We start from the raw sequence: 22,981 nt of genomic DNA, 5'->3' as shown, positions 1-22,981 counted from the left end.
CAAATGGATTACTATATAGGACATTAAGCCATGCTGCCATAAATCTAAAGGAGTGCCAGGTAGGTGGCAGCCCCATCCATCAGTTTATCTCATCTTAAAGCCCCTCTCCACTTCAGGAACCTTCAGTGGTGGGTATCTGCAGGAGCCATTTCATATCCAACATGTTGTTTGGTGCTGTACTCACAGTAGTGAGTTTGAATCTTTAGGAAAACAACAAGCCTGGCTCTAACTAATGCATTTTAAATCTGAAAGCTGCTCTCAATATTTGTATTATACATGTTTATATATTTTAATCATATGTTAATCATAGATCATGTTACTACTTGTATGTGAAAGGGGTCGCTCCTGACCAACCCACAGAGAATTATCACCCAAGTCTGCAGTACCACTCATCCTCTGCAGAGCATTTTGGCTTCATTCAGCTCTTTTTGTTTTTTTTAGACCCACTTTTGATTGAGACTCACTGCACTCCTCAACTCAGTTTTCAGCAACATCAGGCAGCTGCTATGAGCAAAAAACACCAAACAGTAGACAGACACAGGTAGCGACTAGATGGTGAACATTGTGGAGCATTTAGAATCAAAAGTTGGGGGAGACCAAAAACAGCTAAAAAGATAGCAAATATTGGACTTATTCATGAGTGCCCATAAACATGACTTTTCATCAAGCCATAGGTACTTAAGTGACTCGTTTTGTACATGTACCTTCTAATGTCAAGATAGTAACATCAACTGCCTTATTTGATAAACCCCTGTAGTCCCCTTTCAGTGGCTCTATGACTATCAAAACCATGTTCCCTAAAAACTGCTGCATCTCTCAGAGATGTGTTTAATTACCTGTATCAGTAATGATTCAAGTCTAAACTAGGTCTATATGCATGACAGTAGAATGAAGGCAGAAAAGCTGTGCATGTATGGAATAGATAAACTCAGGATCATGTTCAAAAGCTCCAACAAGAAGCTACATTCCGTCTCTGGACTACAGAGCAGTAGTGGATGTACTTATCTAAGTTCCTGGCACTGTACTTTCGCAGCCACAGCTTGAACCTGCAGTGAAGACACATTTAAACAGACACTGGCGGTGACAAATCATCCACCTCGAACCCTGACAGCATGGGTGACAATAGGAGCAGTGGTGTCCTCTCTTCCTGACAGTGAACTGTCATTTATCATCGCTGTGAGTTGAGATTTAGAGCGCAGAACCAATCTGCTAATGCAGCTCAGAGGAATAATCGGAGTGGGCTGTAAAGTCGAGGACAAAGTCTCATCAATATGAGTAAGCTGTAACTGAATGCAAGCCTGACTCACTCCCTCGCCTTCTGAAATATTTTGTATTCAACCATGTTGTTTTTGTTAAAGTGTGGGCCTTTGGAGTCTGATGCGCCACAGTATGCAGGTTGGCAGGCTGCTGGCAGGGCGTTAGTTCTATATTGAGTGCAACCGGAAACCCATTAATTAGTGCACCCAGGATACTTTTCTTGCCAGACCTTGTAGGAACAACCTGAGTTGAGTTGTACCGTTGTTGGAGGAGGCCCAAATCTGCAAGCCTCACACAGTCTCTTGTTCAACACCTGCTGTGCAGAAATCTGCCTGTTCCTGTAGTAATAATTTAGAGGAGTTTCACTGTCTACAAAACTCATACTATTTTATAGTATTGACCAAAGCAAGCAAGAAGAACAAGTTTGAGTGTGAACCACAGCAAGGATTGCCGACTCAAATACAGTGTCTGCAAGTTGAAAAAAAGTGAATACTGTGCGTGTTCAACCGATGTGATTCAAAAATTATTTTAGAATTGAGAGAGTCCAAACCATGTCTCAAAAACCAAGTTATAGCCAATAAATGCAACACCAATCCTCACCAATAGTGGGACTAAAAATGTAAACTTTGTCCTGGGGGTGGCGCTAAGGGAAAGACCTGGTAGGCCAATAAATAAAAGTTAAGATAAGTAAGTAATGCATTATTTATATAGCACTTTTTAAAACCAGGACTTTATTCGCTTGGGATCACAAATACTCACATTGCTTATAAATTGTACTAACTGAATACCAGTGGCCTGAGGCGATACCCACACTACACACAACCACATATATGACAATACTGTCATAAACGGCCACAGGGGACCTAATCCACTCACTGGCCAACCAACGTCCCTTGCAAAGTCTTTCTGCGGCACTGAGGAGCAGAATCCCGTGGGACAACAAAACCCTGAACTGGCCTCATTAATTCTAAATGAGGCTACACACAATAACTAGGCTATTCCCAAAGCAAGCTTAAGTCACACAAAAGTCGCTCCACCTTTGTTTCTCTCTTTTCTAATGCAGATTTATGTGTGACAATAAATAACTGAAGTCCTACTTCATCTTTCCTCGACTAATGACCTCTGTCATCTTGTCCATTCCCAACCACTTACCTCTGATCTTCATCATTCCTAGCCACGGACTCATAGCCACCAACCTTCAGTGATTCCGAAGCACTCACCTCAATCCATCCCAGCAACTGATCACCACTGACCCCAATTCATTCCCAGCTACTGACCTCCCATCCATTCTCAGTCATGGACCATTGATTACTAGCCACTAACCTGCATCCTTTCCTAGTGACCCTCCACCACTAACCTCTTTCCATTCCTTCATCCATTCCTAGCCTATGATCTCAATCCATCCCTACCCCTCGAATCTTATACATTCCTTACCACTGACCTTCATACATTCCTGACCACTGACTTCCTTCCATCCATAGCTACTGAGCTCCCTGACCACATCATCAATCTCCACCTTTAGCAGATGGAATAGTGTCTCACAGCCCGCTCATATGATGAGATGCGTATTTCCACTGGATGGTTGGAATACCAAAATATAATAATAATTATATCTGGTGATGACTGCATACTGTACCTGGTCTCAGTTGCTTTAAATTACATCATTTACAAGGAATCCATGTCTCATTATTACAGAGTGCTGTTCCAGAAAATCTCTTAATTCATTTATTTATTCAGTGAAAATACTTAAGATGTTACGGATCCTAATCTATAATTGTTCCGAAGAAAACATACGTTTGAATGTAGAATGCATTAGTCATCCTTCGTTGACTTACTTCCAATTTCCCTGCGAAGATAAATGGTTTCATTTTGTTGCACTTATGCCAAGAGTAAAGATAGACGGGCAGTCTGTCATTGCATCTTTCAGGGCTGGAGCCTTTCCAAAGACTGCTTCATATTCCCAGGCCTTTTTACTTGCTGGGGAAAATTAGGAACATGGTGTCCTGGTACCTGGCCAACACACTGACTGATGCTGATTCACTTACTGACCTCCAACAAGACAGGCTGTGGTGCCATCACGTGGGAGATGTTAAGATTAAGGGTGATACTTCTATGGATAACCTTCATGTCAATAAATCCAATTGAAAGATTGATGGGGCCTATACAGTAGACGTTCTATATGCAGTGGATCTGAATCTGTATTCGATAGACATGGTTCTACAGTCGGCCTGTATGTAGTTTAAATGGTCCTATTTGGCGTAGAAATTGGGTAAGCAGTGATTCTTTGGTAAAGTGGCCCTTATGCAGGAGACACTATGCAAATTCTATGGATGTCCCTTAGGAAGGTCATTTGTCTAGTAAATTAGGTAATGTAAGGAAAATCAATGGAAACATTTCCATATATCTAATGGAGTATTATATTGAGTACATTTTTACCACTCAATTTGATATAGCCAGCTGCGTAGAAGCATTCACGTTTCTTAGATAATGGTCAACAGGCGACAAGTGTTTAGGGTTACTGACACATTCGAAGGCTTAACATAACGTAAGTATTTATTTATAAACTTAGAATATTACATATTTCCTTTGATAAGGCAGATTAAATGAACTCCAGAAAGATGATGACACTGTAAAACATTCCAGCTCTCATAATGACATACATTTACAGTGAATTCATATAATAAATGACACAGAATTTCTCTTAGACCCACCATGATACAACATGAAGCATAAAAAATAAATAGACGGGCTTAAAACGAAACCCTCTGTTGGAAGGATTCTCAATTTATTACATGTCAGAGAATACATTGTAGCCTAAATACTCAAAAAATTAAAACACTGTATTAGCGCTAAAACTTACTATCTGACACATTAAAAAAAACATTATGTGCATTACTACAGCAAAGAATCTTGCAGCCTGTGAGGCTAACTAGAGCTATACCTACAGATGTCTAACAGACATTGGAGGACAGTACTTTAGGCAAATATGCTAAGTCACTTAATTGAAGGAAAAAATACGACCAAACAAATAAGCCATAGTCTACAGCCTATATGCAGATTTGCACTGCCTAACAGCACCACAACATCCATTATAGTCTAACTACATACTGGTAGTGTGTCAGAGAGACATGCCAAGGAAGATCAGCGAGCCAATATGGTCTGTGTTGTGTCACCAAACTCTAAATAATTTAACCGTGTGTCACATCTCAGGAAGGATTTAAAGTTTAAACATCTCTGAGGTTTAAACAACGTTTCAGGCTGGGAAAGAGGAAGAGGTCCAAAAGTCAAAGCAGGCAAATACTTTATACAGTCCCATAAGGAATTACCGGTTGGCTAAATACTAGTGTACTAGGAAGGTGTGTGGCCACATAGCTATCCTACGTGCCACTGTACTACCTCTAGGCCGACTATTCTGCTTCTGCATTACTGTTTCTAAGTAATCTACAATCAACAGAGATGGGTGTGGGAGTTCTTTGTGCCTTATTGCTTTTCCTGTTTATTCCACAGTCTCATTCCCTGAAGTTACACTAAGTTAACAGTCAAGAGGAACCGCCTCGTGCAGCGCACGTTCGCCCTCCACCGCTTCGGCGGCGTCCCCAAGCTCTGCGTCCTGGCACGAGAGAGGCGCCTCGCATCTCACCGGTCGGACGATGACGCACGACCTCGCGGGCTCCCCACTCGCTCCGGCGCCGCGCGCGGGGCTGCGACTGTCGCGCTCGTATTCCTCCTGAGCGCGCAGGATCTTCCTCTTCCGAAGCTTCCTCTTGTGGAAATGGAACGTTGCCAGGGAAATGAGGACGATCCCCACGAGCACGGCCACCAGCACAAGGAGTGCGAGGGTGGAGGAGAACGGCGGAAAAAAGCCGAGCTGCTCCGCACAGGTGGCGTTGTGGGCCTGGAAAACCCCGTGACAGCGGTGCAACGGCACCGACAGTCCGGAGGCCTCAGCGGTTCTGGCTGTCATCCGGTCCACCTTTTCCCGGTCACTCTTGTCTCTCTAACCCCAGTACCCTTCTTGCTCTCCGGGCTCAGCGCGGTGACACCGGCCCGCGCATGTGGTTACCTGCACCGAAAAGAAGACACATGAGATGCGCTCATCCAGCACCAGAGGAGACTACCCTATCAGAACAATCAGAAACCCGCCCACCCATATGCTATTCATTAACTAGTCCAGCTGTATCAGTAAAACCAATCTTAAACAATTTACATGGCCGGTGCGCATCATTTGACACTAAATCACAATGTTAGATAAAACCTGCCAGCTTTTAGAGCATATGCTCATGATCATTGTGGGAGAAAAAGACGTTGCAATGAATATAACACGGGGTAGAAGTAGGGACAATACATCATCTATTGTAATGTGTAGGCCTACAAGATGTAGCCAAACAGAAGCCATTCTTTCCTGCACTCCACAAAGCTGCCTTTTTAGGACACTAATGTCAGAGGATAATGTTACATCTATACATGTAAAGGAAGGGAAATCTTACCTGATGAAATTGTCAGTACGAGGCACAGTCCGTGAGTGGAGAGCCGATGTGTGTAAATGGGAGAACAGGATCACGGTGACGCATTTCATGCAATGAGATGCTGCTGCTGAGCTCCGATCACTCAGGACGCTTTGATTGCCGCAATCCGCTCAGTGTGCAACCAGGACAGCACTGCCCCTCCTAAATAGTGTGAGTATCGGGGAAAATCCCTCAGTATGCATCAAAGTGCGTTTTAAAAAAAACGCGAACAGAGCTGTGGTCTGGTTTTTACCCAGAAAAACGTCCCCTCCTCCGACCATCCGCTGCTCCACTCAGCATCTGAATGAAAAGCTGCAGCTGCATTAAAGGTCCCGTATAGTCAGCTGGCGGGGCTTGGTTTTTTTCTATTCAAATGTAGTCCATGTATTGCCAACACCTGAGTGATTTTGTTCCCCTCTAATCACTATATTGATAAATGCGTTTTCACTTCATACTTTCATCAAATAATGAATAATGTAAATTCGTTTTAATATTGGACCCTGATCGGTAACCACTGGCATTCCTAAGGGTGTGGCCAGTCAAATGCTGCATGAATGGAAGCGTTTAAGCCTTATTATGATGAGGGGGTTTGAATAATGTCCAGTGGTCATGCATTCAATTGAACCAAACTATGTATAGGATTGTGCCAGTTATTAGGTTTTCACAGAATCTTAGACAGGTAAAGTTGATACGTTTCACAACTTTAGATCTGAAAATTGCTAGTTTGATATGCTGTTAATTTCAGCCTAGAGCAACCAGTCCCAATTTCGTTAAAAACACTTTCAAATCTCAAAAAAAAAAGCTACGCCCTTTAAACGTTGATCTCCATGGATTTAGTGTCGTCATGACATTTTGTATGGAATTAAGGAATTTATCTAAATAAGAGGCTTAATATAACCGTTAAGCACTTGTTTTGACATGAATACCATGCACTCTTGAATAATACCAGCCCTCACTTTTACTTTTAGTGAAGACATTAAATCTTTTACAAAAAAAGCCAGAATTAGAAAACCACTAAATCGAGCTCAGCTCCTCCCTGACTGGAAGATTGCTGCAGGCGGTGTGACATGTATTCCAAATATAGAAGTGTGGGCATTGAAGAGACATATCCACAATGAGGCCACACCTTGACCTAAAGCATTGTGAGAACATACTGTGTGTCTCTTCACTTTCCATTTTGTGTTTTTATGTCCAAAGTTTCTTGGTAGCATACAGTTGATGATCTGCATCCCGATTCCACACTACATACTAATTCTAAGCTGGGTTTGAGTATGTGTTCACACAGGAAAAGTGGTAAAGTATATGCATACTAATAAAGGCAGATCTTTGAAGGTGGTGTTGATTGATGAATCACAAATGAATAGGATCCTCACAGCTGTGAAACATTAAAACACAATTCGGATGGAGCTTTGAGACACAGCAGAAAACAAGCTGTCAAACAAGCAATTCAATCTTTGCAGTTTCTATTCGTGAAGTAGAATTGGCAATGATGTTGTAACCCATGTAACCCTGAGTCAGTAACAGCCCAGCAGTGTGCTACATAATGTACCATGACATTTCATTCATTTTGCAACGTGAACATTTTCTAATTGCTGGTACGATAACCTTCCAAAACAGTGAACTAATGAATTATGATGTGATAAACCACAAGTGTTTTAGGGTCCTATAATCTTTCAAACTCACAAATCTGTTGCTCAAACTGGACTTCCAGGATTGTGTGGCCCTATCGTAGCGGCAATTTGAGGTGGGGGGGGGGGGCCCTAATTTCTTCCCTAATTTCCCAATGGCCAGTTTGCCCCCTTTGCTAGGGCCGAGGGGTTGTTTAGTTTAATATGAGTCTGCCTGATTTATTGGTCCTTTATCTAACTTAGGTTTGTGCAATTTAGAATCTATGGCTCCCAACATGGCTCTGAAATATCAGTAGCTTAACCGTGCTGTGTGTTGATAAAGCCGTGGTGCTGTTCGTGGTGCTGAAGTAGCAGACAGATTTGTAATTGCGATTTTTGTTCTCCTGCCATTGCGTCACTTTTGTTTTAGATCTTTAATATTCTCTCAACTATATAGCTTGCGGATAAATCAGGTACGAATCAATCGCCTACAAATGAACTAACTTATTGTACCTGAAACAACACAATCCCACAAACGCAGCCCCTTGCATAGAACATCCAATAAGGTTTCGCCAAACTCATTGGGATTCATCCTCTGGGGACATTGAAGGCCTGGAGCAAATTTCAATCAATCAAACAATGTATGAGATATTTCAGTCTGGGGGCCACTGTGAGGAAGGCGTGGCATTCAGTGGTTCATCCAGAAAGGCATGAGGAAGTGCGAGGTATTGTCAGTGATGCTCTGCAAGCTGCATCTCCCACCCGCAGGTCAGAGCCAGCCTTCCTGATGTTGATGTTTGTCGATTCTGTTGGTGTCAGCTGCTGCCACAGCACGCAGAAGAAGACACTGACCACCACCAAATAATCAACTCTATCGCCAGACAGGAACGTCGATATCGAACAATTCTGCAAAACCCTGTATTACGTTTAAGAAGGCCTTTTTAATTCTAACCTTCTACAATACCTGTGCATGGCAACTACAGCATGGTTAAGGTGCGGGAAAGACTGTGGAAGCCAGTGTTTGGTTTGTCCATTCTGGGCTACCGTAGAAACATGCCGGTGCAACACGGCGGATTCTGTGAAGAGAACCCGCTCTCTATCTAGATACCCGTTCTAAGCTTTTTTAATTTCTTAATTCTTAATTTCAGGTGATTATAGAGAAATGAAAACATAGTTATAAATGTTATATTCAATTGCTGTTTATAGATCCCCTGAAATGCTACACACTGGCCCTTTAACAAAATAGTGAAATACTGTGTATTAATAACAGATAAAAGCAAAGAGGAACATTTAATTAGATAAAAGTCTGTGGTTTTTTTTAAATATATTGGAACCACGAAGCGTTTAGGATTCTCACAGTAATTTCCCTGTCCTACTTGTGGACATGCTCCATCAGCAGCAGGGCTCCATGAAAAATGAATGGCCTCGGAGAAAGAGAGGGTCCCTGGATGATGAACTCACTGAAGATGAGTGCATACTGAAAGATTTATACAACTATTCATGCACAGTTTAAAACCTGGCATATGTTTTAGGGCTGTTAAATGGAGAGTGATTATTTCACTTATTTTAATATTCATACAGGTCTGCTGCAGTTTCCCAGGTCAAACTGATCCACATTAGACCACCTGACCGTCTTTGCGGCTGTGGCAGGAAACCCTGGAGTAGCAGTGTAGAAAGAGCCAAGGCCTCTTCAAACAGATTAGGTCGCACAAAGTGTTTTACAGCCGTGTATCTTTGTAGTCCATGATTAGTCGTACGAATGGAGATAATGGTGCACACATTCAGACAGACTGTCCTTGAAGGCCCTTGTGGTGTTGCCCTCTAGTTGTGCACACAAAACGTGACAGAGTAGTTGTGTGAGGAATGAAAAAAGGGCTTGAGAGAGAAGTTTAAACCCTGTCCAATTTCACACCTCTGCACACTGTGTACGTGCCCATCACCGAACAGTAGTTGGTTTTTTCTGTGCTTTTTTCGCTGCCTGCTGAGGCTGGAAACAAGGTTGATGAGAAAGTGAACCACAACAGTGAAGTTGAGCTGAAAGATGTTGAAACACTCCGTAGAGCTGCAGGGAATAATTCTCTGTGGGTTTGTTACACTAGTCATTTCATCGAATATAAATGTTTTTATTATAGCAGCTGTAAAGGATTTTTATGGATCTCTATAAAGATTTATATTTTACAGTAGTGAAGATCTTTTACTTAAGTAAAAGTAGCAATACCATGATGTACAAATATCAGTTACAAGTAAAAGTCCTGCATTCAAAAATGTACTTAAGGAGAAGTACAAAAGTATTACTAACATTAAATTATAGTGCCAAAAGGAAAAGTACTCATTATGTAGAATGGCCCAATTTCAGAATAATATGATATTATTGGATTATAATAACTGATCGATTAATGTGTCCATCATTTTAATAATGCAGCTGATAAAGGTGGACTACTTTATATACTGCTGGTATCTTGTTAATTTCCCCCAGGGAAGTCTTATTTTATCTTTAACCTATAATAATACATCATAATTTGTATTTGTTGAATATATTCTGTATTATGAATCTCACTGCGCTAGTAACTAAAGTTATCAGATAAATAGTGGAGTAAAAAGTACACAATTTCCCTCTGAATTGTTGATTAGAAGTATAAAATCCTTGAGTAAATGTCCTTAGTTACTTTCCACCACTGTCAGTTTCGCTATAAACTACAACTGTTACCACATTCTTCTCTTTCCTAATGACGCATTATGTATCTGCCTATTATTGAGCCACTCTATTCTCTTCCAGTGCCAGGCCACTCTGACTGCAGCTTGTGTTAATCAGGATTATTAACTGTAATGAGAAAGCTTTATGGGTCTGAATGCTAAGCATATATTGATGTACACGCTGCTGTCCGTTCAGTGTGTGTGTGTGTGTGTGTGTGTGTGTGTGTGTGTCTGTGTGTGTGTGTCATTGTGCATCTTCATATGAGGGAACTGATATCTTTAAAGCTGCAGGCCATCTCCAGGCAGCAGCAATCCTCTTGATATTCCCTCCACGCACACACCATTGCTTTCCCTACAAGTCTCTTGTCAGCAGAATTTCTAATGAACTGCACAAAATCCAGTTTTATCATGTATGCACTCATACACACACACACACACACACACACACACACACACACACACACAGGCCAACTTTCCTTTTGTGCCGAACAGAAATGACTTCAGGAAAGAATGAATGAGGCACTGGGAGAGGAAATGTCTCTCCACAAACTGATTTTTCTTTGTTTTCTTAATGATGACCCTGTCACCGAGCACTAGCGTGTGACAGTGTGTGGATTTAAAATTTGAGGATTTTACATTTGTGCCTTCTAAATGAAGACAGACATCCCCCCTGCTTTGTTCCTCTTCTAAATGGTTCTATTCGATGGTGACAGCAGGGGTAGAGAAAAGGAGAGGAAGGGAAATGACATGAATTGAACCGTGGCCGTTGCATTAGCCACAACGTGACCAGGACACCCGCCTGTTGAATACATATTTTAACTCTATTTGAAACATGTCTAGCTGGAAAACATTGGAGTCGTTCTAACAAGGAGTCTTGTCACAGCCAGTATGGACAGGAGAAATGAAACAGCCACTAATAACTCTTCAACATAAATTCTTGTTGTCACTGTCTCTGAGAGGTGTTGATTGAACTCTTCTTTACGCCGGAGGTCTCTACATCTAATTGGTCACACACACATTTCTCGACACCTTTACCACAACACTCTTCACACAGGTCTCGTATAGCTCCACAACGCACTACCGGGTAGTTTAACTGGTAATAATACAATCATTTATTAGTTAATTTTATGTTTGCAAAGCAACGAACATTTTGAATGAATTTAGTGGAGTATGAAAGCACAACATTTCCCTATATTCTCTATAAATATAGAGTATCAGAAAATGGAAATACTATGGAATAAATGGAAAAGTAAAGTAGCCTACAAGTACCTCGCAATTGTACTTAAGTAGCCGCCTGAGTAGATATAGTTACATTCTACCACTGTATCGAGCATATTGTTAAAATGTTATTACTGAGGCTTTAACACATAAGATGCATTTTAATGTTATTGTTATTGAGCTAAAGTTTCTCCTTGTTGAATCATTATTGCCAATAAAATATTATTATCAAAATCCCCCTGGATTGATCTGATTAGCAATCGCATTTTCATTGAAAACATCTCAAACAATTTAATATTTATAATCAGAAGACTTTGCACCATTAAAGGGTTAATTTCCATGGTTTCATTCTGAAAAACATTAGATTTCATATATCTATAAATATCTAACTTCTATAAACATCCTGTTCTTCACAGTTTGTTCACTGACATCGTTATATCGATCTTTTCTTCCTCCTGTGGATGGTACATCAGCAGCAGCAGCAGCTCACCTTTTCCACCCACCTCCAGGCACTATGAGCATCATCAGAGCCCTGCTCGCATTTACACACAAGTTCACATGATTAAACCCACACTTTGCTCAGAAGTGATCACACCCTCAGTTGATGAACAATTCTGTTCCTAAGCAACTGATCCTCTCCGTGTGTGTGGTTTGCATGTTCTCTCTCTGTGTCTGCGTGGGAAATCCTCCCGGCGCTTTCACTTTCCTCCCACAATCCACAGACACGCAGCTCAGCTGGAGTGAACACTTTAATTTACCCCTACGAGTGAGTGTGAGGGCGAGTAGGTGGATGCATGGGTATATGAGTGTGGGTGAAAGACTCCATCCCTTTGTGACAACTAATATGGAAATAAATGGTGGAATGACGAACGCTCAAATGTTTCATGCAGCATTTCTCTTAATGACCCCATTTTTCTTGCATCTGTGTACTGGGGATAAGAAAAGCATTTTCTGCTATCTGTTGGCATAGTAAGAGATAATTAAAGATACAAGTAACGCAAATAGTCAAGAACATACATATAAAAGGAAAAATATCTCTGTTTTTAAAATGAAAGCTGTGCAGTTTTGTGCAGGAATCTGCAAAAAATCACAGAATATTGTACGGAGAATATGTGCACTCAAGTGCTGTGTTTGTGGTGAGAGGTTTTGGTTGTCCGTGGTGAGTGACTCAATAGTCTATGTCTGAGGGGGAGGGATATACACAATCTTTCCTGCCTACCTCAAGGACCTGGAGGGATAGATTGCAGACAATCACCCAAACAACAATCAGTAATTTCTGCATGCAATTTAAAAATTTAAACTCTTGAATTATTCATTTGTGTGAACTTTTTTTTTTTCTCTCCATGAAATCTGCTATTATCTGTAGAAAAGGGAGATATTTTGATATATAAATACAACTTTATTTTACATGTTGACTATTATGAAGCAAAACACCAGGGCAATTTCCCTGTATGTGAAAACTTACTTGGAAATAAACCTTATTCGGATTCTGGATACGTGCCCTTGAATTACTTCATTTGTGCAGGGGAGGGGGGTAATTGAGCCACTTCCCATTTTATTGTCTGTGCATGTCCCTGCCAACCAGACCAGCATGGCAGTCTGGCCAGTAGGAGGGATCTGGTGCTCTTGACCCAAGTGTAGGACAGACTGCTAGATGGAGCCAGCAACTATCACCATCCTCAGGATCTGCTGCTGTTACTGTGGCACGTTAAAGACACACTCATTCTGGATGGTTTTGTCCTCTGACTGTCCTCTTCCATGTTTTAATAGTCAATGATGTTGTGACATTTCCTGTTTGTTCTGCTGTTGACGTTCCTCTCTTGTTGTCTTGAGCCTGGAGGCTTTAGTGTTTGTTAAGCTACAGAACATATCTCCCACTCTTGCTCTATCTCACCCTCCACTATCAATTATATTAACAGCAGCCTGAAGCTTCCTCCTAGCATGTTGCTCATGTCGTGACAGGAAACGTTATGGCCTCTTACACCATTGTATTGTACTGGTAATAGAGCTGACTCTCTATTTCACTCCAGGCTTTGCCCTGCGATCCAATTTGTCTTTCCAACACCGGCCATTTTTGTTTCTGGTGACAATGAAGTATTTTCATGGCCGTGCTGATGTCATCACATTTCAGTTTGTCCCTCATCTCCCAGGGCATAGTGAAATAAATTATACAACACAATGGAAAGGATGGATATTCTGCAGTCAACTTGAGGCCAATTTTCCCTAACATGAGTTGGCTTTTGTTTCTATCCAGTAGATCTACAAATGAATGATCTGCCAGCATCCTTTAAGAAGTATGTTTTCCAGCTTTCTTCCACTCATGTTAATTATGTATTACCATCAAGAAGCTGCATGATGGAGTCATGTGGTATGCCAAGTTTACCTAATTGACACAAAGGCCAAAAATAGCACATCAGGCATTCCTATGCTAATAGTGTGTCATATTCAAGCCCCTATGCACTTTATAACCACACACCATGTGAATCCACCAGAGAGACACAGGCCTTAAATGATAAATCGATTTAAGTGAGCAGCTCAGGCTGAAATACGTTTGACAGGCAGTAGCTACTCATGCATGCAGCCCGGGGCTTTGAGCTTCCCGCAGGGACTGTGGCGAGAGACTGGGGTTGAATGTCTTTGTGTGCACGGAGAGTGTGTTTGTTTAAGCTGCTCAACTGAAGGTATTTCTGTGCATTTGAAATCTTTAGTCAAATCGTAGTTGTTGGAATTTGTAACAAAGTAAAATGCTATGTCTATCTTTAATTAATACTTACAAGTCCATATGTAGGCTACATCAAAAGTGTCAGGAACCGTCCCTATGCAATAAACAGCCACTGTACCAGTAAATTATATATTTTATAGTTTACATTTTTAACATGTAGATATCTATCAAATATGAATCTAAGAACGATGTATGCACTATATATAGAATCATATCCACCAACCTCATGTATAAAACAACCTTTTACATTAATCATTACATTACCCTTTGCAGTCTGTACCATTGCATTAATGTCTTACTGTTTACAAATTCCATTGTTGGTTATTTATTGTAATTACTGGAGGATACTTACAAGGTGCATCTCACATGTAAGTATATTTTATTTCGATTATTAGGATTTCCAGTTGCATTATTGGACTTATTTTGCACATATATTGCACAAATATTTAATATTTCCACAATTTATTTATATCGTTGAGTGTTTTTGTAACTTATAAACAGATTTGTATGTCATTTCTTTATTGTGTACTATTTCATTTTCTACTTATTTATATAATTAGGTAGTTCCTTTTGCCTGTCTCTGCTTTTGTTACATGTGATGCTCACGCTAAATATAGTCTTATCTTATATTTTAATTTTAGTTTGTCTAAATGCTGTTTTTATTCTGAAGGACATAGTGTGGGAAGCTTCTATTTTGAAGGGGTGTTGCTGCCGGCGGAAGTAGCGGATGTACGTCATGGCTGCAGATCCCGAACCACTAGCTAGCTAAACTTTCGCTTTCCCTCTGCTAAACAAAGTGAACATGGCGACGTTTTTCGGTGAAGTTCTGTCGGTGTATTCTCGGGCCGTGGAGGAAGATGAGGAGGAGCTCGACGAAAACGAAGAAGATGAAGAAATCCGCAGAGAACTGGAGGAAAAGAGGTAACAGTTAGATAGCATTAACCTGCTAGCATGCAGTCAGGAAAGCATGGAAATATTAGATTAGCTAAATAACGGTTGACAGGTTTTATCATGTGAAGTGAATTACGGAAACTTCTGTTTGGACGTAAAATTATATGTGGCTCTCATACACGCAATTGCAAAGTAACTAACTAAGTTAGCATCATACAGAAGCTCAAGCTAGCTAACATGACACATGACATTTCAGTAACACCCACTCCATATTTTTAATATCAACGTTACTAAACATTTAATTACACTAGCTAATGTAGGGATGAAGTGTTTGGCTCATATACAAATGCTGGGGACATCTTCTGACCCAAACAGAGCAAGTCAAATATCTTTAAAAACTATGTATTATGATTCAAGGACTAAATTATGTTATTATGCAAATCAGGATTGCACAACAATATGTACACATACAGTAAATGTATAAACAGATATATAAAAATACTTGAGTTATATTAGATTATAAACAATAAGATGGAACAAATTATATCACCTCTCTGTTTAATGCAGTTCAACGGCACCACAAAGGACCGCCTCCTAAATTATCACACAGTTGAAACAACAACTCTCTGACACACAAAGTACTTGATTCAAAGAAGGTACATTGGTTATCTGCAGGTACCTGCATCCTAGATGAAGAAAAAAAATCTTCAAAGTATTTAGTTGTAAAGTATTTTCCCACAACTGTTCCTCCCTCTCTAACCCACATCCCTTATTCACCAGGGAGGTTCATCTGCACTGGAGCCCCGAGGTCTCTGAGTCGCTGAAGTCCGGAAACAAGTTGCCGTGTTCCGACTTCCTCCTCGCTGTGGGACACAACGCTGCCAGTGAGTGGCTGCCGGCAGCTGTATGCTACATTACCTGTTATGAGTCTAACAGAACACCAGATATTATTACCCATCAAATGAAACTTTAATGTTCCCCGACAGGAAATTGAAACGTACAGTAGTCCAGTGACACGGGTTTCAAGGGATGTGTTTACATCTTCTTCTTTTAAGACAATACGCTCAGTAACGAGCAAATACTTTGATTGGTAATAAACACAATTTGTTAAACATTATAATCTCTACAAATTGTTTAACCTACAGACGCTATTAATATGAATAAAAGCTACTTAACTGCTTCAACATGTGTTATGCACTGTTGGTGCTTATGATTATTATGCTGATGATGGCCTCAGTCTGTTCAGTTTGTCAGTAAACCAACAGGATGTAAAAGTTAATTAATTTAGTACCAGTTAATATAGCCCCCCCACCCTCCCTGTATGACATCCCCCATGCCAAAAAAGATGACTTAAATGATGTATATATATAAAAGAAAGAACTTGCTGTCACATGTGAGCTGTGGTTGAATAGTGGGAGCATTTGTCTTCACAGGGTTTCTGTCGGTGTATGTTCTCACCTCTGAAAGCTGGGATGCCGTGGGTCACGCATCAGTGTGGAACGAGCGGAGCCGGCCCGGAGCCGGGATAACAAGCGAGGAGTCGGCGTGTGTTTTCTACAGACACAAGAACAACCCGTCTGTGAGTGACACACTGAGCAAAGCAGTTTGCCATTTGATCCATCGCACAGAAAGCACCCGAGCATTGTAACTCAATGATAATCTTTCAATTTAATGAGTTTGCTGCTGAACTTCTATTCAATATTTGTTTATGTTCTTACCTATCAAGAGCACATTATGATGGCTGTTCCCAAAAACAGCATCACTTCTGGTATTTAGTTTACCAGGACCTGAGGGTGGACATGTTAGCTAATAGCACTAAGATTCAAATTCTATAAACTATCACATAAAACCCAAACGACCAACTATTTTGTTTGATTATTGTAATAGAGCTTTTTATTTCCTGATGTATCGTTTTTTTTATTAAGCTGACTAAGCTTACTCAAAATATGAGGTAACTAAAAAGGGCAAATATATTTTAAATTTAGGCAACCAAAAGCTGATTTTAAAAGTTAGTGTTGGGCTTTGGAAATGCAGATGCATCCAACAAAAATAAAAACGAGTAATAGAAACAATGATAGTCTGTTGAAGCTGTTTGTATAACTGCAATAATAAGGTTAGAAAATGTGGGCTAAACCTTTGCGGCATGTTGATAAATATCAGCCGATTAATCGGTGATCTGCTTTGTCCTGCTCCAAACTATCGTTATTATATATCGACCTTTAAAAATCCACTATTGGTCGACCTCCATTCTCTCTCAGCCTGGTGGTGTTTGCACGTGATTTTAATCTAGATAAACGGCCGTGTGCGACGCATCAGATTTATCACTCACCGGCTGCAGGAATTTAATGAGCTGAAGGAGAAGTCTTTCATACAGCATAAAGCAGCTGTGCATGGCAACAACCACCCATCAATTTATAGATCGCTGAGTAATAAAGCTCCGGTTATTACAACCTTAATATTTAATGATGATTTAAGTGCGTCTTTAGGTTGGAAAGGGTGTTTTTGTCAGTATCTTTCTGGTATTTTGCTTATATTGAGAATGGACAGCAGAGAGGAGACTTAGCTGGAAACAAAGGGAGAATGTTGGCGTTGGAGAACGTTTGGTGTAGAGCTGCAGTGATGAGACAAGTTGATTAATAGATAGAAATTATAGAAAGTTAATCAGCAATTATTTAGAAAATCGCTTTATCGTTTTAAGTCGAGCAAAGTTTTAGTTTAGTTACGGAAAAAGATCTCTGTTGTTTTGTTTTCATTTGCTTTGTCATCCTTCAGTATAATCGGCCCTTTCTGTTTTTAAGTTACACTTGTTTGTTTCAATGTTGCATCACATGCCTCTTGCATTCCTTTCTCTGAAGGTTTTGATTTGCCAGACGACTTGCTACATTGCGGAAGACCAGCTGTTCCAGTGGACGGAAAAAGTAAGTTAATGCAGCTGAATCAGCCGGATGGCACTGTGATTAAATGAGGTTGTTATGCAGAGAAAGTTTAGGGCAGCTGTCCCTCTTCAGCCTGACAAACAAAGTCAAACATGCAGGTATTTTTCATGATCCACACCAGTGGTTCTCAACCTTTTTCGTGCCAAGGGCCCATAAATAGCTGTCTCTCTCTCTCTCATCTCTTCTCTCGCTCTCTCTCAGGTTTTTGACGTCCTGCAGCACAGACAGCTGAATGTGACTGTCCTGTCAGACAGCTCTTTGGCTGAGTACAAGACATCAGACTATCTGTGCGGTAGCTCCACTCCCTTCCTGCGCTCTCTCCACACTGCTGCTTTCAGTGGTCAGCCTGTCTGCCAGTCCCTGGAGCAACCCAACATAATCACTGGACTTCCAGCTGCAGGTACTGCTATTATTTTACACTTAGAATTTCTCTAATTGTTGTGTTTCAAACTTGCATTACTTTGGGTCTACAGGTCAGGTTTTTCCTCTTGTCCTCGCTTACATTTGCAAACACACGTAACTATAGACACTTCTGATCTGCACAACTTTGCTTGCCTTCTTTCCACTTTCTAAATGTTAAACGTTGTTACCAGAAAAAATACAATGTAAAAAAATAGTGAAATTACTGGAGCTCGTTATTTCTGAGCATGATTGCCTCCTTTCCAACTTGACTACTCTCAGACTCCATTAGAGACCTTAAGAGCTGTGACTCATCCTTATATAAGATTATATGAAACAAGTTAAAGAAGCTCTGTAGTCGTGTTCTTTTCAGTAACGCACATCGATCACATGTGATCAAGGCTCTCTATGAATTAATGAACCAAGCACTGTAATGTCACAGTAGTGCTGTTACCTGGGTGTAAATGAAAGGGTTTAGACCATGATATAGGGGGAGCTCCCATTAATCCCTTGTGTGAACTATAAATCCAGCTTCAGTCGAGTTTGATTCTTTACTTTTCTCAAATGTCCTTGAGCAAGAAACTGAATCACAAATTTCTCCTGATGTGTGTATGTGGAGCAAAACCAGTACGTTGCTTTGGACCGAGCATCTGCCAACAGAATGAAATGTAGCGCCATTAGTGCGGCTCTCATCGTCTCTAATGCTGATTTGGTCATTTTGGTGCTGGTGCACTTAAAGACCCTGAAAGTCCAAACAAAGAGACACATCGTCAGGATAAAGAACTTGAGCCTGGAACACAAATATTCAAGTGTTGAGGTATTCTGATGGTTTAATTCTTCTTCTTCTGTGGTGTTTCTTCAGTGCTGAACCACTGCGAGGTCCACCGCGTCGCCACCGTTGTTTACCAGTGTTACAGTGACGTCACCGGCCCTGACTCCGTCACGATGGAGACCTTCAAGCCCGCACTAACCAAGCTCGGCAAGTCTGTTCAGGTGAGCTGCTTTTCCATTTACATCTGAGGGGGAGGGGCGTTTAAAAGGTTCGAGGATGACTAAACCGCCTCTGCAGTGTTTCCCTGTCCTCCTCATTTTTAACATTTTGATCTCCCGCTTCTCTTTCTCTGTCTGTCTCTCAGTTAAACCCGTCTCCGAGCACAGACATCCTCCGCAAGTTTGTCAGAACCACCAACATCCAGAGCAATCTTTATACCTGAAAATAGCCATGTGGCACTCTGTGCAGTGCAGTTTAATTCTATTTTCCTGTGGTAAAATACTGTCATTTTTAAAATAAAGTGAAGAAAGCCTCTGTGTAAATGTCAGTAGTTTAATGATTTACCTAATTGATTTTGTTATCCTGCCGTCAATAAGGAGTCTCATTAGTTTCCAAAAAAGGAGAATTATAATCTTGATTTGGTCACTTTTGTGTTCTGATTTATAATAACATAATTTATGACAAATCTGCAAATGAATCAAATGCATTCTGAAAGGGAGCTACAGGTTACCTCTCCCCTCTTTTCACTACGCAGATGTACAGGTTATCAAGGTGTCAGGTGATTTGATGAACAAGGTCAGTTCAGCACGGCATCAGAAATTTAATTAATTTGTAATGACTTTAAATCCACATTGCGTCGTGTTTATGTCCCACCAAAAGTAAAGGATGGTTAATTTAAATGTTTCCACAGCCTTTAATTATTAAGTGCTCCATATGCAGAATATCCTGTTTTTAAATAATGTGTATTATATTGAATTGTTATGTCTGCATTAATGTTACATTAATCACTTTAATGTTGGTTACGGTGGAACTTATTCTTTACAGCAGTGATTCTTAACCGTGGGGCCGCGATGGGGCCGCGAACGCCACCTAGAGGGCCGCAAAAAACTTTCAGTTTTGCACCTGTGGGCCGCGAGGGCCGCGGGACCGCATAGGTTATCAATTGAAGACACCAGAGATATTACTGTTCTCCATGAGACGCTCAGTTACAATATAGCTTCCCACCACCTGGTGGCGGTAATGCGTCAGTCAGTTGTTTAACAAGCTACAATAAGCAGAAGAAGACACTCAGCTGGCCGCTAGCCCAGGCATGGGCAAACTACGGTCGTTGGGCTTTTTAAACCGGCCCGTCAAATATTGGCACAAAATTGTCCAAACTATAATCAAGACTAGAGGTGGGCAGTATACCGGTTTTAATTTCCCGTATGATATGAATTCTTCACACACCATTATACCGGTGCATAGCCAAAACAACTGCTGTCTGCTTTCAACAGGCAGCTAAATGTATTCTTTGCTGCTAATGCACAGCGGTCAGCGCTAGTTGTCATATATGTATTGAGAGGGAACCCTAGTCATGGTCATAACTTTATAACAATTAACAACCCACAACTAATGCTCTTTAGCAGAGAAAAACACAACAGCACACAACAGTCTGTGACACATAAACAATTTGTAACACTAATAATCATCACGATTTAACCACTAGAGGGCAGCAGTGTTAAATCATTTAATGAATCATAAACATTACATCATTTAACCACTAGAGGGCAGCAGTGTTAAATCATTTAATGAATCATAAACATTACATCATTTAACCACTAGAGGGCAGCAGTGTTAAATCATTTAATGAATCATAAACATTACATGATTTAACCACTAGAGGGCAGCAGTGTTAAATCATTTAATGAGTAATGAACATTACACGATTTAACCACTAGAGGGCAGCAGTGTTAAATCATTTAATGAATCATAAACATTACACGATTTAACCACTACACTGTAGTGTTAGAAAAAATGAAGACGACAGTGGTGCCATACCCCCCCCCCCCCCCCCCCCCCCCAAAAGTCTAAATGTGTGCGCAAGTACAATCCTGACTTTCTTAAAACTTTCAGTGTGTGGAATGTGGGCTATCAAACGAAGCACTGAAGCCTTCAAAAATAAAGCGACACCTAGCGACGAAACATCCAACGCTCGTGGGAAAGCCTGTTGGGCTTCTTGTTGTGTATGCAGGTTTACATACACATGATAAATAAATGTCTTTGTGATCATCACATTGTATCATCTCATTTATTTGACAAGGGTTTTGCCTGTTCAACTCCGCGAGGACGCCGGAGTCCTCGATCCCCTCCCCTTCCGTTCCGTTCCTACGGCTTGCTTGCGCAAACTACGTCACAAAACATGGCCGTGTTTGGTATCCCAGCATGCCCAAAACCCTCATCTTTGCAAAGAAATCATCGATTTTCTTTCATTTCTTATGGATTTTTCACAAAAGGAGCCCAAACACACACTGTCCAAAGTCGCCATAACCACTGCAAGTCGGATCTTGCAGCATTTCGACGGAAAAAGACACATTACAGACCCAACAATGTGCTAGCGGATGTTACCATGGAGCTAGTAGCTTCAGAAAACGCTAGTACTTAAAGTACAAACCTTATCTTCCTCTTCTATAAGCCGTCAACCAACGTATAACCTTGCGTAACTGAGCTACCCTCATACTCGATCGTGCGCTCAGTTGCAGCCATTACGCACAGTAAGTCTGCTACTTACATACCACGTCTTCGACCATATATATATAGTTTTTGCAATTTGCAAAGGCTAAAAATAAAAGGAAAATAATATAATATCAAAATATAAAGGGAGAAACACCTTTAGTGTGTCAGAATATCATTTGGTTACCATGTGTCCATTTGGGTCTCCAAATATCCTTTTAGAGCTCCGCCTGGATCTCGTCATGGAAGAAACACTGTAGAATCGTCATACTTTGTCCAATCTTCTTCACATTTGAGGCAGTTGTTCAATGATAGTGTAGTTACAGCCCTATACTGTCATTTACCTGTACAGATACAGCCACAGGCAGTTATTTATACTGAAAGATACTTTTTTATTTTACATAAATCTTCAATTTTTACTGACTCCAAAGGCCCACTGCTCTGTTTCTATATGACCTACAGGTTTTCTGACACTTTTGATGCATATACTCACAGTGGTTCAGAAGCTACAGCCATTTTAATTTGGGTATGTCATTTTAGGCGGTTTTGCTCCAAAATAGGGGTGGAGTTGAACAGGTAACAATATAGTTATTGAATACAAATCAAACCAAGAGTGAGATCAATTAGTTAAACTAATAGTGTTAATATTTGAATGGGCCCCGGGACACTTTGTACTTGAAAAGTTGGGCCCCGAGGTCAAAAAGGTTAAGAACCCCTGCTTTACAGCGGCATACATTATATATATGTAGTTTTCTTTTTCCCCGGATGGGGGCAGTAATGAGCTAGTGAGCTCTTTTTCAAACACCGGAAATTCAAAGAAGATGAAGTGAGCGAAACTCAAACAAATCAGTTGGCACTTAGTTACTGTCAACAAACGAACTTTATGTGGATTTATTTTGTCTTTATGTGCGTTGTACTGTCGACAAACCTGCTGTCTCATCACGTCAACGTATAACTAACAGTTCCGCCAACTGGAAACCAAGAAGACATCCAGAGTGGTGAGTTAGCATCAGGCTAACGTTACCGATGAGTGCCAGCCGGTTTATAACCGCTACAAGCTGCAGGTGCAAAGCCTCAGCGAGCCGGAGTAAGGAGCACCCAGCTCCGACAGGGGCCAGCAGGGTGCTGGCCGGGAGGAACCCGGCGGTGGTGGCGGTGGGAGCCTGGGTGGAGGGCGGACACGACTTGGTGGAGCACCCGTCGGTGAGCATGGCAGTTAACCAGTGGTGGAAGAAGTATTTTGATATTTTCTTGAGTAAAAATAGCAATAC

At 40.9% G+C, this 22,981-nt stretch overlaps 2 protein-coding genes across 3 annotated transcripts in view; both read left to right on the top strand.

Moving 5' to 3' along the window:
- Positions 1 to 14,705: 14,705 nt before the first annotated feature.
- psmg1 (proteasome (prosome, macropain) assembly chaperone 1) lies at positions 14,706 to 19,537 on the top strand. Its single transcript, XM_076101240.1, has 7 exons — positions 14,706 to 14,924; positions 15,675 to 15,778; positions 16,328 to 16,473; positions 17,750 to 17,812; positions 18,032 to 18,230; positions 19,092 to 19,222; positions 19,366 to 19,537. Exons 1-7 carry the CDS (start codon positions 14,806 to 14,808, stop codon positions 19,441 to 19,443), a joined length of 840 nt encoding a protein of 279 aa, XP_075957355.1. The 5' UTR covers positions 14,706 to 14,805; the 3' UTR covers positions 19,444 to 19,537.
- A 2,969-nt stretch (positions 19,538 to 22,506) lies between these two features.
- ccdc15 (coiled-coil domain containing 15) overlaps positions 22,507 to 22,981 on the top strand; it is an 8,204-nt gene continuing 7,729 nt past the window's right edge. Inside the window, exon 1 of one of the 2 annotated variants that reach the window (XM_076101238.1) lies at positions 22,507 to 22,913. In XM_076101238.1, the coding sequence (XP_075957353.1) occupies positions 22,737 to 22,913 (177 nt within the window). In that variant the 5' untranslated portion in view covers positions 22,507 to 22,736. The remainder of the gene's footprint in view (positions 22,914 to 22,981) is intronic. The other variant, XM_076101239.1, reaches the window with a different exon arrangement.

This window comes from Anarhichas minor, unplaced genomic scaffold, assembly GCF_050575085.1.
Source record: "Anarhichas minor isolate MPS153535 unplaced genomic scaffold, ASM5057508v1 ptg000027l, whole genome shotgun sequence".
NCBI lineage: Eukaryota > Metazoa > Chordata > Actinopteri > Perciformes > Anarhichadidae > Anarhichas > Anarhichas minor.
Note: the sequence above shows the minus strand (reverse complement) of the source record. Positions and strands in the feature narration are given on the sequence as shown.